The following is a 12,491-nucleotide window of genomic DNA, read 5'->3' as shown; positions in this document are numbered from 1 at the left end:
TTTAAGTTGTGTTTAAGTGTATGTGAGCTGTTAGTGTGTATGTGCTGTATCTGAGTGTGTGTGAGGTGTGTTCCATTCACTTAATCCTATAAATATAGGATTAAGGAGAAGGGTGTAAAAAAAACTAAGTAATTCAATACATATCCTGTATTCCATTTTCACAACTATCTTAATTACATGGTTTGTTGGACAACTTTGCCTAATGTCAACTGGTTTTATAGTACCAAATTCACCCATTGACTATCTTAATTACATGATTTGTTGGACAACTTTGCCTAATGTCAACTGGTTTTATAGTACCAAATCCTATAGGCATTTCTGTTATTCCTGAGTTTCCTTCATGCATCACTGGTTAACAATCATTTGTTGAGTAGGGTAGAGAATCTTACAATCCCTGCCTCAATTATTGGGATGTGCTTTATATTGGAGAACCTCGGCCACTTGTTTTAAGGCCTTATTTCTTAATAACTGCTTGTTAGTTACCATTTAGGATTTTATTAAAAACTAGTAGAATGCTTCTTTTTAGCTCTTGCAACTTGTCTTTAGTACCGTGTTTAAAGAGAAAAAATCTTCATAGTTCAATTTAGTAAGGATTATTAATGATTAATTCTGTGTACGAATTGTGGTGTCACCATTTCTCTTTTTATATGCCTGTAGATTGATGACCATTCAAGAATTGTTTTTGAGGATCTTATATCTGCAATTGTTCCTTATTGGCTTTCTAAGACAGATGATGTGGAGAAACTACTGAAGGTTGGTTTTCATGGAAATGGTTTTTGGATGTCATGTCTCTTCTGTTGCTTCATGTAAAGAATCTTTTCAGATCAAACTTTTAATATGTACTTTTTTTCCTTACAGATTTTCATGGAAATATTTCCTGAAATTGTTGAACACAGAAGGCTGTCATTTGTGCTATATTTATTAAGGTATTCTTCTATTTCTACACATGATCTGCTATTGTTGACACTTTAGCCATTGGTTTGGGATGTGCATCTTATAATGATGGCTGTTTTGCAGAACTTTGGGTGAGGAGAAAAGCTTATCGTCATTGCTTATCCTACTTTTCCGTTCGCTAATTTCAAAGAAAGCCAGTTGTTTTCTTAATGCTGAGACAGCAGATGATTTAACATTTTATACTAAGGAGTGGGAATATAGATTTGCAGTGCAAATTTGTGAACAGTTTACGAGTAAGATTTGGCTTCCTTCTCTAGTCATGCTGCTTGAACAGAGGGTGAATAGAGATGTTGACCAGACACAGCTCCTGGAGTTGTTTATTGTGATGCAATTTTCTTTGCAAAAGTTGCAAGATCCAGAATTTGTGTTTAAGTTGGAATCAAAAGAAGATGCCGCTGTCATTCAGGTTAAATCCAAATCAGATGCATGCTGCTAGATAGTTATATGATCTCAATGTTTTCTACATGGCAAAGTTTTAATGTTACCTGTGTAATGTTTTCCTGTCCTGTGCCCTATTGACAGATAACAGTGTGTTGTTGAGACCTTAATTAAAAAATTTTGGCAAATTATGTGGACACTCTTGAACTAAGGCTGAATTCCACAGACCTCTGTAGTTTATATAATGATTCAATGTTGTCTAATCGTCTTTAACTGATAAGAATGTTTGGAGAACAACTGCCAAAGCTAGCCATTGTGTTTCGAGAGCAAGACCTTATAAACCCCACAACAAAATCCTGTACTTCCCATGTGGGGCTAAATTCTTGTACACTGCAATTAGAACCCCACACTGTAGCCAGCCACCGCACCCACGTCGGTTAGCTGTGGTGGAATTATTTGAAACCAAATTGATAGAAGAACCTTTTGACTGCACCACTAAAGCTAGCCATTGTACTTAGAGAGTTCAAGCCAAACTTTTCCCCAGAATCCCATACTTGCTGCAATTGGATCCTAATATTGACATAAATTATATTTGTTTGATATTTCATTTTAGGTTCATATTCAGCTGTTAACTTTGTTTTTTGTGTGATGGTAATGCAATTAGTGTTGTATGCTTATATTTCTGCTAATGTTCTAATCTTTGAATGAGCCCACAAACACTTGTTTTGTAGATATATTGATAATGAAAATATAAACTGAAATATTCAATAACAAATACGGATCATATTTTTTTTTTCTTTCTAGGTTGCGGTATTTGGTTTTAATGAGATGGCAATGACAGTAGTGTGTTATGCTTTTTTTGTGTGTAAATGTTCTAATTATGAATAAATTCATGATTAAAATAAATGTTATGGCTTCTTGAATGTTGCAGAGGGCATTGGGCGAGCTTATGGAGCAGGTTGTTTTACTTTTGCAACTTGTAGATGCAAGAAAAAAGCAACTGAACATCCCTGTAATTGTGAGGAACGAGTTGAAGGAAACTATGCGTGCTGTTATAAGGATTCTAGCAGGAGTCATGATACCTTATGTGTACATTAACAGCATAACTAAATTGCTCCACAATGCAGATAAAAATGTCGGGAAGAAGGTATGATTTTTAATATAGTTACAATATACAAATTTTAATAGGATTTTGTATTATTTTGACTCAAGGGTAGACCATAATTTGTCGTCTCTATCTACTTTGTAATATTCTGTCAGGTATAGTGATTTTCAAGATGCTCCTTTAATTTGATGGATAGACACCGTGGTCATTGAATTTTTTTTATATTATTGTGTATTATTCATATATATTTTTTATACCATTGATTCTATATCTTGGTGTGAAGTTTTAATAGAAAGTGTATTTATATTTCAAAAACATAAATGATAATCAATATATTTTTAATATAGAGCATTTAATAAAGTGCGTTTTATGCCTGCACACCATGAGAACGCAAATACAAATCCATAATCTTTAGTTTTGTGAAAACAGGGCATTGAGAAACTTTTTGATATTTTATATTCTTGGACTGCAGGCTCTTGGGCTGTTATGTGAAGCTGCAAGAAGTCATAAAAATGTGAGCTTAAGGCTTAAAGACAATAAGGGTTCTAGGTCAACTCCAACTTCTCTTTTGCTTCATATGAACGAAACTTCCCCAGAATCACTTAAAAAATTATGTGTTGAAATTATTCGAGTACTTGATGACTCATCAGATACCTCCTTGAAAGTGGCAGCAGTTTCTGCTTTAGAAGTTGTAGCTGAAATATTCCCTTCGAATAATTCCATTTTTAGTCTGTGCCTTCAATCTGTTACAAGATATATTGCATCTCATAACTTAGCTGTGACTTCTAGCTGCCTCAGAGCAACTGCTGCCCTGATAAATGTTCTAGGTCCAAAGGCACTGGCAGAACTTCCCAAGATTATGGACAATGTGATGAAGTCATCTTATCGAGTATTGTCTAATTTGGATATGAAACCCAAAAGTAGTGATGTTTTATCAGCCACAATGGAATCCTATTTTTATCTTCTCATCACTTTGGAGGCAGTTGTGGACAAGCTTGGTGGATTTTTAAATCCGTACCTTGTAAATATCATGGAGATTCTGTTGCTTTATCCTGAACATATTTCAGGAATGCATGCAAAGGTGGAATCTAGAGCTCATGGAGTAAGAAAGCTTCTTGCTGAAAGAATTCCTGTAAGGCTTTATATAATGTAGTATTGTGTAACTGGTATGAATCAAAGTTCTTGTGTTTTATTTACCAATTCTTTACTTTTTTACAGGTTCGACTTGCATTGCCACCTTTGTTAAAATTATACCCGGCTGCCATTAAGGCTGGGGATAAAAGCTTAACTATTGTCTTTGATATGTTGGGAATCATAATAGGTACAATGGACAGATCGTCCATTGTGGCATTTCATGGGAAGGTATTTGACCTTTGTTTGGTTGCTCTTGATCTGCGCCGGCAAAGTCCTCCTTCAATTGAAAACATTGATTTAGTTGAGAAAGGTGTGCTTAATACATTGACTGTTCTGACTCTAAAACTTACGGAGAGCATGTTCAAGCCCCTTCTCATAAAGAGTATAGAGTGGGTAGAATCTGAAGTGGATGGAACTTCATGTACGGGAAGCATTGATAGGGCCATATCTTTCTATGGCATGGTAAATAAGCTTACAGAGAACCATCGGTAAGTTGACATTCGTATGTTCTATTTTTGGTTACCTAGTAATTGTTCTTCTCAGAAATGTTCCTTGAAATAAGCATGGTTGAAAATTTAGGCCTATGTGATTATTTTATTATCAGAAGAGTTTAGCTTTTTGTCCCTAATAAATTAGGAATTATAATGTATATAGGAAAATAGTGTATTGAACTACCGTAAATATGTCAACCACCTATGACAGTAGATAAATTTCTTTATATAAGTTTGCTTACGATATTAAATTGAGAGTTAGTTTCAATGTGATTCCTTAATTATTACTCCCTCTTCTCCTTAGTATATGGCATTTTTAACATAATCGCACAGACCAATGAAAACAATTTAGTTGATTTTTTAAAAAAGTATTACTAATGTACCAAATTAACCTTCATTATGGAGGACTTCTATAATTTTCGTTTCACTATTCATTAACACAACAAAATAACTCATAATATTTTTTGGGGCTTAATAAAGCAAACATATTGAAACCTGTAGAGAATTATAGATTGTCTTGTAGAAAGAACTAACAATTTCTTTAAAATCGTGTATTGTAATAAGCTGGAGGGAGTATAATGTGTATACACCCGTAGACATTAGTGTATATTCAGTTATTATAATGTTACATTAATTTTTTTTCCTTAAATAATGATCAAAGACAGCCATTTAAGGTGTTATATCCTTACTTGTAGGTCATTGTTTGTTCCTTACTTCAAACACTTGCTTGGTGGATGTGTTCATCATCTTAGTGATGATGGAGATGTGAAAGTGTCTACTGGGAATCAGAAGAAAAGGGCCAAGATTGTGGATGATGGCAATATAAAAGAAACAGGCAGCGTCTCCATCAAGGTTTGGCATCTCAGGGCACTAGTCTTGTCATCTTTACACAAGTGTTTCCTGTATGACACCGGGACCTTGAAGTTTCTGGACTCCTCAAATTTCCAGGCAAGTGAATTTGTTACATATAAAGAACTCACTTACTTCATGTCTATCCAATACCAAAGTATTGGATATTAATTATGTATTTGTTAAGTATCAAGCCTTTTAAAGTTATAAAAATTTAATTTAATATTTGTTACTGTTAGATGTTAAGGATTTATTTTCTGTTAGTTGGGCTTAGCCCATTCTGTATTAAGGGCATTGGCCCTTATGTTTCACTATAAATAAAACTACCCTTAGTGTATTCAAAACACAAGGGGATATTTTCTCCTAATCCTCTCCATTTCTCACATGGTATCTAGAGCATAGGATTAGGTCCAGCCAACTCTAGTTTCCGGCACAACTCATCGCCGTCGCCGCCGTTGTCGCCGCTGTCGCCGCCGCCGCCTCCGCCGCCGCCGCCGCCGCCGCCGGAGTTCCAGAATTGACCGACGACCACATCATCGGCATCGTCTCGCCCGGGCGACCACCGTGGTACAAATATCGCAGCCAACGGACCGGTCACGCGCCTCCACGCGCCGCCACCAGAATCGCCGGAGCCGCCGCTTCCCACCGCGCGTGACGGCGCGTCGCCGGAGAGTTCCGTCGCCGATCTGGACCGCCGTGATCGCCTCCTCGTCCTCTTTCTGGATCTGTGATCGTTGCGTCAATCGGAGCACTTTGGATTTTTAGGGTTTCTCCTTCTCCATGGCATCTTCCTCTTCTACGAACACTTATGTTGGTGGCTCTTCTTCTGATCCTTCAATATACACCAATTATGTGAATGTACACTTGTCTATTGACAAGTTAGATGGCACAAATCATGCAACATGGGCGTCTGACATCAAACTTTGGTTGAAGAGTCAGGGGTACTTAGATCACCTTACTCAAGATGTGACTACTGCTACAACGGATGACACTTCCCGCTGGATGAAAATTGATGCTCAGCTATGCATTGTCATAAAATCCACCATTCACTCCTCGTTGAAACAAATGTTTCGATCATATGAAACATGTTCAGAAGTTTGGGCACAGGCGAAGTTGTTGTACACAAATGACACTCAACGCCTGTATGGTGTTTGTCAGGACCTATTAACTGTTATTGGTCCACGCAATCATGGTCCCATGGCCGAATATTTGGGTAAAATTCATGCCCTTCTTCATGATTTTAATGATATATTACCTCCTGCTCCCACTCCTGCTGAAGAACTGGAACAACGATCAAAGTTCTTCATGTTGTTGGCTTTATACGGACTCTCTGATGATATCTCTCATGTCCGGGATCAGATTTTGGGTTCTCCTGTCATACCCAACTTTACTTCTACTTGTTTAGCTCTTCTGCGTATACCGAGCAAACCAGTCACTGAGACATCTCCTCATATTGATGACTCCTCAGTTATGGCTATCCAACGTAATGATCGAAGTCGGCCTCGCAGGCAAAATAAAGGACGTGTTACAAAATGTGACCACTGTGGCAAGTTAGGCCACAAAATTGATCAATGTTATGCACTTCATGGACGACCTCCTCGACCTGTAGCAATGGCCAATTCTGAACCATCTGGAGACCCTCCTACTTCATCTAATACCGTAGAAAAACCTGCAATCTTTAACGAATTTCTCAGATGGTATGAGGATCGTCAGCACTCTAGTTCCACTACATCTGCATCTGTTGCACGTACAGGTACACCTTTTGTTGGTCTGACTCACTTTCACTCCCTCGGATCTTGGGTCCTTGACTCAGGCGCCACCGATCATATCACTGGTAACAAGTCCTTATTTTCTTCTTTGTCATGTTCGGATAACTTACCCTCGGTAACAATGGCTGATGGGTCTAGAGTCTCATCTCATGGTGTTGGTACTGTTGATATTTTTCCGTCCATATCCATTGATCATGTACTTTATGTTCCCGGGTCTCCTTTCAACTTATTGTCCATAAGTCGTCTAACTCGTACCCTTAATTGTGTTATCTCATTTACTAAAGATTCTGTTTGGTTGCAGGACCGGAGTTCGAAACACATGATTGGCACAGGATGTGAGTCTCATGGCCTATACCATCTCCGCCCTTCTCCACATGTTGGCGTAATCATGGAGTCACCATCCCTTCTTCATGCTCAGTTAGGTCATCCTAGTCTTGCCAAACTACAACAACTTGTCCCGAGATTGTCACAATTATCAAGTTTGTTGTGCGAGTCTTGTCAGTTAGGAAAGCATACTCGTAGTTCCTTTCCTCGTAGTGTCTCACAACGGGCATCGTCCCCTTTTTCATTGGTTCATTCTGACATTTGGGGACCTAGTCGTGTTAAGTCCAATTTAGGTTTTCAGTATTTTGTTACTTTTATTGATGACTACTCAAGATGTACTTGGTTGTTTTTAATGAAGAATCGTTCTGAGTTGTTTCCTATTTTCCAATTATTTTTCAATGAAATAAAAACACAGTTTGGGGTTTCTATTCGAACTCTACGTAGTGATAATGGTCGTGAATATCTTTCTCAATCGTTTACACATTTTATGGCTTCTCATGGCATTCTTCACCAAACCTCATGTGCTTATACCCCTCAACAAAATGGGGTGGCTGAGCGCAAGAATAGACACCTTATTGAGACAACTCGTACTCTTCTAATTCATGGTCAAGTACCCTCACGTTTTTGGGGTGACGCCGTTCTCACGGCATGTTATCTTATAAACCGCATGCCATCTTCCGTCTTAGATAACAAAATCCCTCATTCTATCTTGTTTCCTCAAGATCCTCTACATCCTTTACCTCTTAGAGTTTTTGGGTCTACTTGTTTTGTTCATGATTTTAGTCCTGGTCTTGATAAGTTATCTCCTAGGTCTCACAAATGTGTCTTCTTAGGATTTCCACGGTCACAAAAGGGCTATAAGTGTTTTTCCCCTTCCCTCAATCGTCATTTTATCTCTGCTGATGTTACTTTTGATGAATCTTCTTTCTACTTTTCACATCTATCTTCGAGTTTTGAACCTCCACCTGTTACTGTTGATATTCCTATTTTCTGTGATTCTCCTAGTGATGCTCCACCCATTTTGTCTCCTCCTTCTTTGGACTCTCATTCACCACAGGATCGTCCTTCACCACCACCCCTTCAGGTGTATAGTCGTCGCAATCGTCTCCCTCATGACTCACTTCCAGTGCCGGTTCCTGTGTCTCCTCCGGCTCCAGCAAATGAGTCTGACCTGCCCATTGCCCTTCGTAAAGGTATACGCTCTACCTGTAACACTTCTCCCCATTATACTGTTCTTAGTTACCACAGATTGTCACCATCTTTTTATACATGTCTCTCATCCATTTCTTCTGTGTCCATTCCCCACTCTGTGGGTGACGCCTTAACTCATCCTGGCTGGCGTCAAGCTATGCTGGATGAATTAAGTGCTTTACAGAAAAGTGGAACTTGGGAGCTTGTCCAATTACCATCTGGAAAGTCTGTTGTTGGTTGCAGGTGGGTGTATGCTATCAAGGTTGGTCCTGATGGCACTATTGATCGTCTCAAAGCTCGCTTGGTTGTCAAAGGCTACACACAGATTTTTGGTTTGGATTATGGTGATACCTTTTCTCCAGTGGCAAAAATGACCTCTGTTCGCCTATTCATTGCCATGGCCGCTCTTCGCCAATGGCCTCTTCACCAACTTGATGTCAAAAATGCTTTCCTTAATGGTGATTTGCATGAAGAAATTTATATGGAGCAACCGCCTGGCTTTGTTGCTCAGGGGGAGTCATCTGGATTGGTATGTCGTCTTCGCAAATCCTTATATGGCCTAAAACAATCTCCTCGGGCCTGGTTTGGTAAATTTAGCTGTGTTGTTCAACAATTTGGTATGTCTCGCAGTGAAGCGGATCATTCAGTGTTCTATCGCCACTCAAATGCTGGATGTATCTACTTAATAGTGTATGTCGATGATATTGTTCTCACAGGAAGTGACTATCTTGGCATCTCTAAGATGAAACAACACCTTTGCCATCATTTTCAAACCAAAGATCTTGGCAAACTCCGGTATTTTTTGGGTATTGAAGTAGCACAATCCAACACCGGTATTGTCATATCTCAGAGGAAGTATGCGTTAGACATCTTGGAGGAAACAGGGTTAATGAACTCTAAATCTGTTGAGACACCTATGGATCCTAACATCAAACTCCTACCAAATCAGGGGGAGCCTTTCTCAGATCCTGAACGGTACAGAAGACTAGTTGGCAAATTAAACTATCTTACTGTTACACGTCCTGACATTTCCTTCGCAGTTAGCGTTGTGAGTCAATTCCTAAACTCCCCATGTGAAGACCATTGGGATGCGGTTGTTCGCATACTGAAGTATATTAAAGGATCACCTGGAAAAGGTTTGCTATATGGTCCTAACAACGATACAAAAATCGTTTGTTATTCAGATGCTGACTGGGCTGGTTCCCCGTCTGATAGGAGATCTACTTCTGGATATTGTGTCTCTGTTGGTGGCAACCTAATATCATGGAAAAGTAAGAAGCAAAGTGTTGTGGCAAGGTCCAGCGCAGAAGCAGAATATAGAGCTATGGCATCAGCTACTTGCGAGCTTGTGTGGCTTAAACAATTACTCAGTGAATTGAAATTTGGAGATGTCACTCAAATGACACTTATATGTGATAATCAAGCTGCTCTCCATATCAGCTCTAACCCTGTCTTTCATGAGAGAACCAAGCACATTGAAGTTGATTGTCACTTTATTCGAGAAAAGATCATATCCGGAGACATCAAGACTGAGTTTGTTAACTCAAGCAACCAGTTGGCAGACATATTCACTAAGTCCTTACGAGGACCTAGAATTGATTATCTTTGTAACAAGCTTGGAACATATGATTTATATACTCCAGCTTGAGGGGGAGTGTTAGATGTTAAGGATTTATTTTCTGTTAGTTGGGCTTAGCCCATTCTGTATTAAGGGCATTGGCCCTTATGTTTCACTATAAATAAAACTACCCTTAGTGTATTCAAAACACAAGGGGATATTTTCTCCTAATCCTCTCCATTTCTCACAGTTACAAATGAGACATCGAAGCACTGTCTCTTTATGAACCAAAACGGAATCTATTCTCTGTGGATGGTCCAAAAAATGGATTGAGTTTTACACTATTAATATTTGTAGATTATATGATATGATTTATTATGACAATTATTAATACTTTTTATTTTTAATATGTTTGCAGAAGTGAAATTATACAGTTATTATATTTTTTGAATTTTTGTACATATCTAGATATATATCTTATACATATTGTATCTTGTATATTTTATAATAATTGTATCTTGTATAAAATATAAATAATATTTGACATATCTAACACAGTTGCAACACGATTTTGAGTAGTTATGAGAAAGTTCAGTGAAGACTTTGTTTCTTCCATCTAGTTGATTGATTAGCTCATCCCACTTAATATTTTTTAAAATATTTGTACTAGGAATTTTTCCATTTCACTTAAAAATACTTTGCATATTTTCTTCATTCTCTTTTCTCTCATTCCTTTATGGAATAAAATATTCTTTTAACCTTTTAGCTTCCTTCAGTAGTGTTCTTTCTAATTCTATTTCCTCACTGACTGTAATATCATACTTGGCCACAGATGTTGTTGAGACCTATTGTTTCACAACTTGTAATAGATCCACCGACTTTGTTGGATGACAGCATGAATATACCGAGTGTGAAGGACGTTGATGACCTAGTGGTTTCCTGCATCGGTCAAATGGCAGTGACTGCTGGATCTGACCTTTTGTGGAAGCCTTTGAACCATGAGGTAAGTTTTTTATTTCTATTCCTTTCTAGTCGTTATTGTTTATGCATGTAATTTGACACTGACATTCTATTAATATGTTGGATTTCATTGAGTGAAACACATGAGGTGTTAATGGGAAACACTGTTTTGAATATGGCCATAGTAAAAATGTAAATTACAGATATGGCCCGCAAAACCTTTGAACTTGACAAATCCGCTCCCCTACCTGTTAACATAAGTAGCTACGGTGCAGTAGCAAGCCAATAAGTGGATTTGGGCTAATATCACTAGCCATTCAAACTAGAAAAACAAGAGCAACTTGTCACAGGACTCGAACCACCCTAACTGCTTTCAATCTTGTGCTTTCATCACCTATCTTTTAACAGAAGAAAACGAGGGAAATTAATTGAATCTCTCTCATAAGTGCAAAAGGCAAAACAAGTCTTTGAGAAGTCAAATGAGGCAACTTCCATAAAAGTTGACTAGTTCATTAGAAAAGTTTAATTCATTTTGTTTGGGCTTAACAAAGTTTAATTGTAAATAGACGACAGAGTTATGCCATTTTGATCAAACTTAAGATAATGTGCTATTGACGCTCTATAGTTATGTATGTGATTTTGACCCACAGGTTGATAATCTAAAATGGTGTCAACCTTCTCGTGTTCTCTGGCATCCTCATTACATAATACATTAGTTTTTTCTTAGTTCTTTATTTTAATTTTGGGTATTCAGTAACATCTAGAGCTCTAGAGTGCTATATGTTTGTACCCAACTCATACCAGTATTGAATTTCATTTGCCACCCATAGCTGTCGTTTAAGAAACTGAATATCTTTCTGCCTTCTTCTTCCGGTTCTTTTACAGGTTTTAATGCAGACACGGAGTGATAAGATGCGAGCTAAAATGTTGGGCCTAAGAATTGTCAAGTATTTTGTGGAGAACTTGAAAGAGGAATACCTAGTTTTATTGGCCGAAACGATCCCCTTCCTTGGTGAACTACTTGAAGACGTGGAGATTTCAGTTAAATCTCTTGCGCAGGATATTCTCCAGGAAATGGAGTCTCTGAGTGGGGAAAGCCTTCGGCAATATCTATGATGTAGTTTCTAAGGGTGTTATGATATCTGTAATCAACTGATGAATCCGATCCATAGCCCCTGTAAATTTTGTTTATTTAAGCAAAGTTAGCATTAATTTACTCTGATAAAGGTAAAAGTTCTATTTTTAAACTCTCAATTATTTAAAGCATAATGCTCTTAGGGAGTATTTGTAATACCAAGAGGGAAAAAAATATTAAATTGATTCGTTTTAAAACATACATAATTTTAGTCAATATCTAACTTCGTTCCCCAGTTGAATGTAATCTGTGACTCTTTTCTACACAAGTCTAATATTTTGTATCTTGTTCATTTAAACTTTATCATTTCATTTTTTTTTAAAAAAATCAAGTTTGTCGTGCTACATTTTTAGTTCGTTATTCTTTCGTTGCTTTCTATGCATGCAATTTTTCTTTTTTGCTCTTATTATTACGTCAATGACTTTTAAGGTTCTGATTTTACTTGGGACTACATTGACATTTTAATTTAATTAATCTTTCTTTTCAATGTAAAATATATAAAACATAAAACTGGTTGTGTAATTTTCTCAAGCGGCAGCGTTGTGTTTAATGGTGCTCTCAACTTACAATCTGGTCAAACATGAATTACTGATAAGCACTTTGAAATTGTAATGTAAAGCCTTAATGATCTCTCTCTCTCTAC

General features: G+C 37.6%; 1 protein-coding gene across 3 annotated transcripts in view; it reads left to right on the top strand.

Moving 5' to 3' along the window:
* LOC108338022 (uncharacterized protein At3g06530) overlaps positions 1 to 12,064 on the top strand; it is a 35,876-nt gene extending 23,812 nt beyond the window's left edge. For all 3 annotated transcript variants that reach the window (XM_052880917.1, XM_052880916.1, XM_052880918.1), the window contains 9 exons: positions 658 to 753; positions 859 to 926; positions 1,018 to 1,360; positions 2,264 to 2,479; positions 2,910 to 3,569; positions 3,656 to 4,059; positions 4,758 to 5,010; positions 10,586 to 10,756; positions 11,599 to 12,064. In XM_052880917.1, coding sequence (XP_052736877.1) covers positions 658 to 753; positions 859 to 926; positions 1,018 to 1,360; positions 2,264 to 2,479; positions 2,910 to 3,569; positions 3,656 to 4,059; positions 4,758 to 5,010; positions 10,586 to 10,756; positions 11,599 to 11,829 — 2,442 coding nt within the window. In that variant the 3' untranslated portion in view covers positions 11,830 to 12,064. The remainder of the gene's footprint in view (positions 1 to 657; positions 754 to 858; positions 927 to 1,017; positions 1,361 to 2,263; positions 2,480 to 2,909; positions 3,570 to 3,655; positions 4,060 to 4,757; positions 5,011 to 10,585; positions 10,757 to 11,598) is intronic.
* Positions 12,065 to 12,491: the final 427 nt, after the last annotated feature.

Source organism: Vigna angularis, chromosome 7 (assembly GCF_016808095.1).
Source record: "Vigna angularis cultivar LongXiaoDou No.4 chromosome 7, ASM1680809v1, whole genome shotgun sequence".
NCBI lineage: Eukaryota > Viridiplantae > Streptophyta > Magnoliopsida > Fabales > Fabaceae > Vigna > Vigna angularis.
This window is presented reverse-complemented; position numbering and strand designations above follow the sequence as displayed.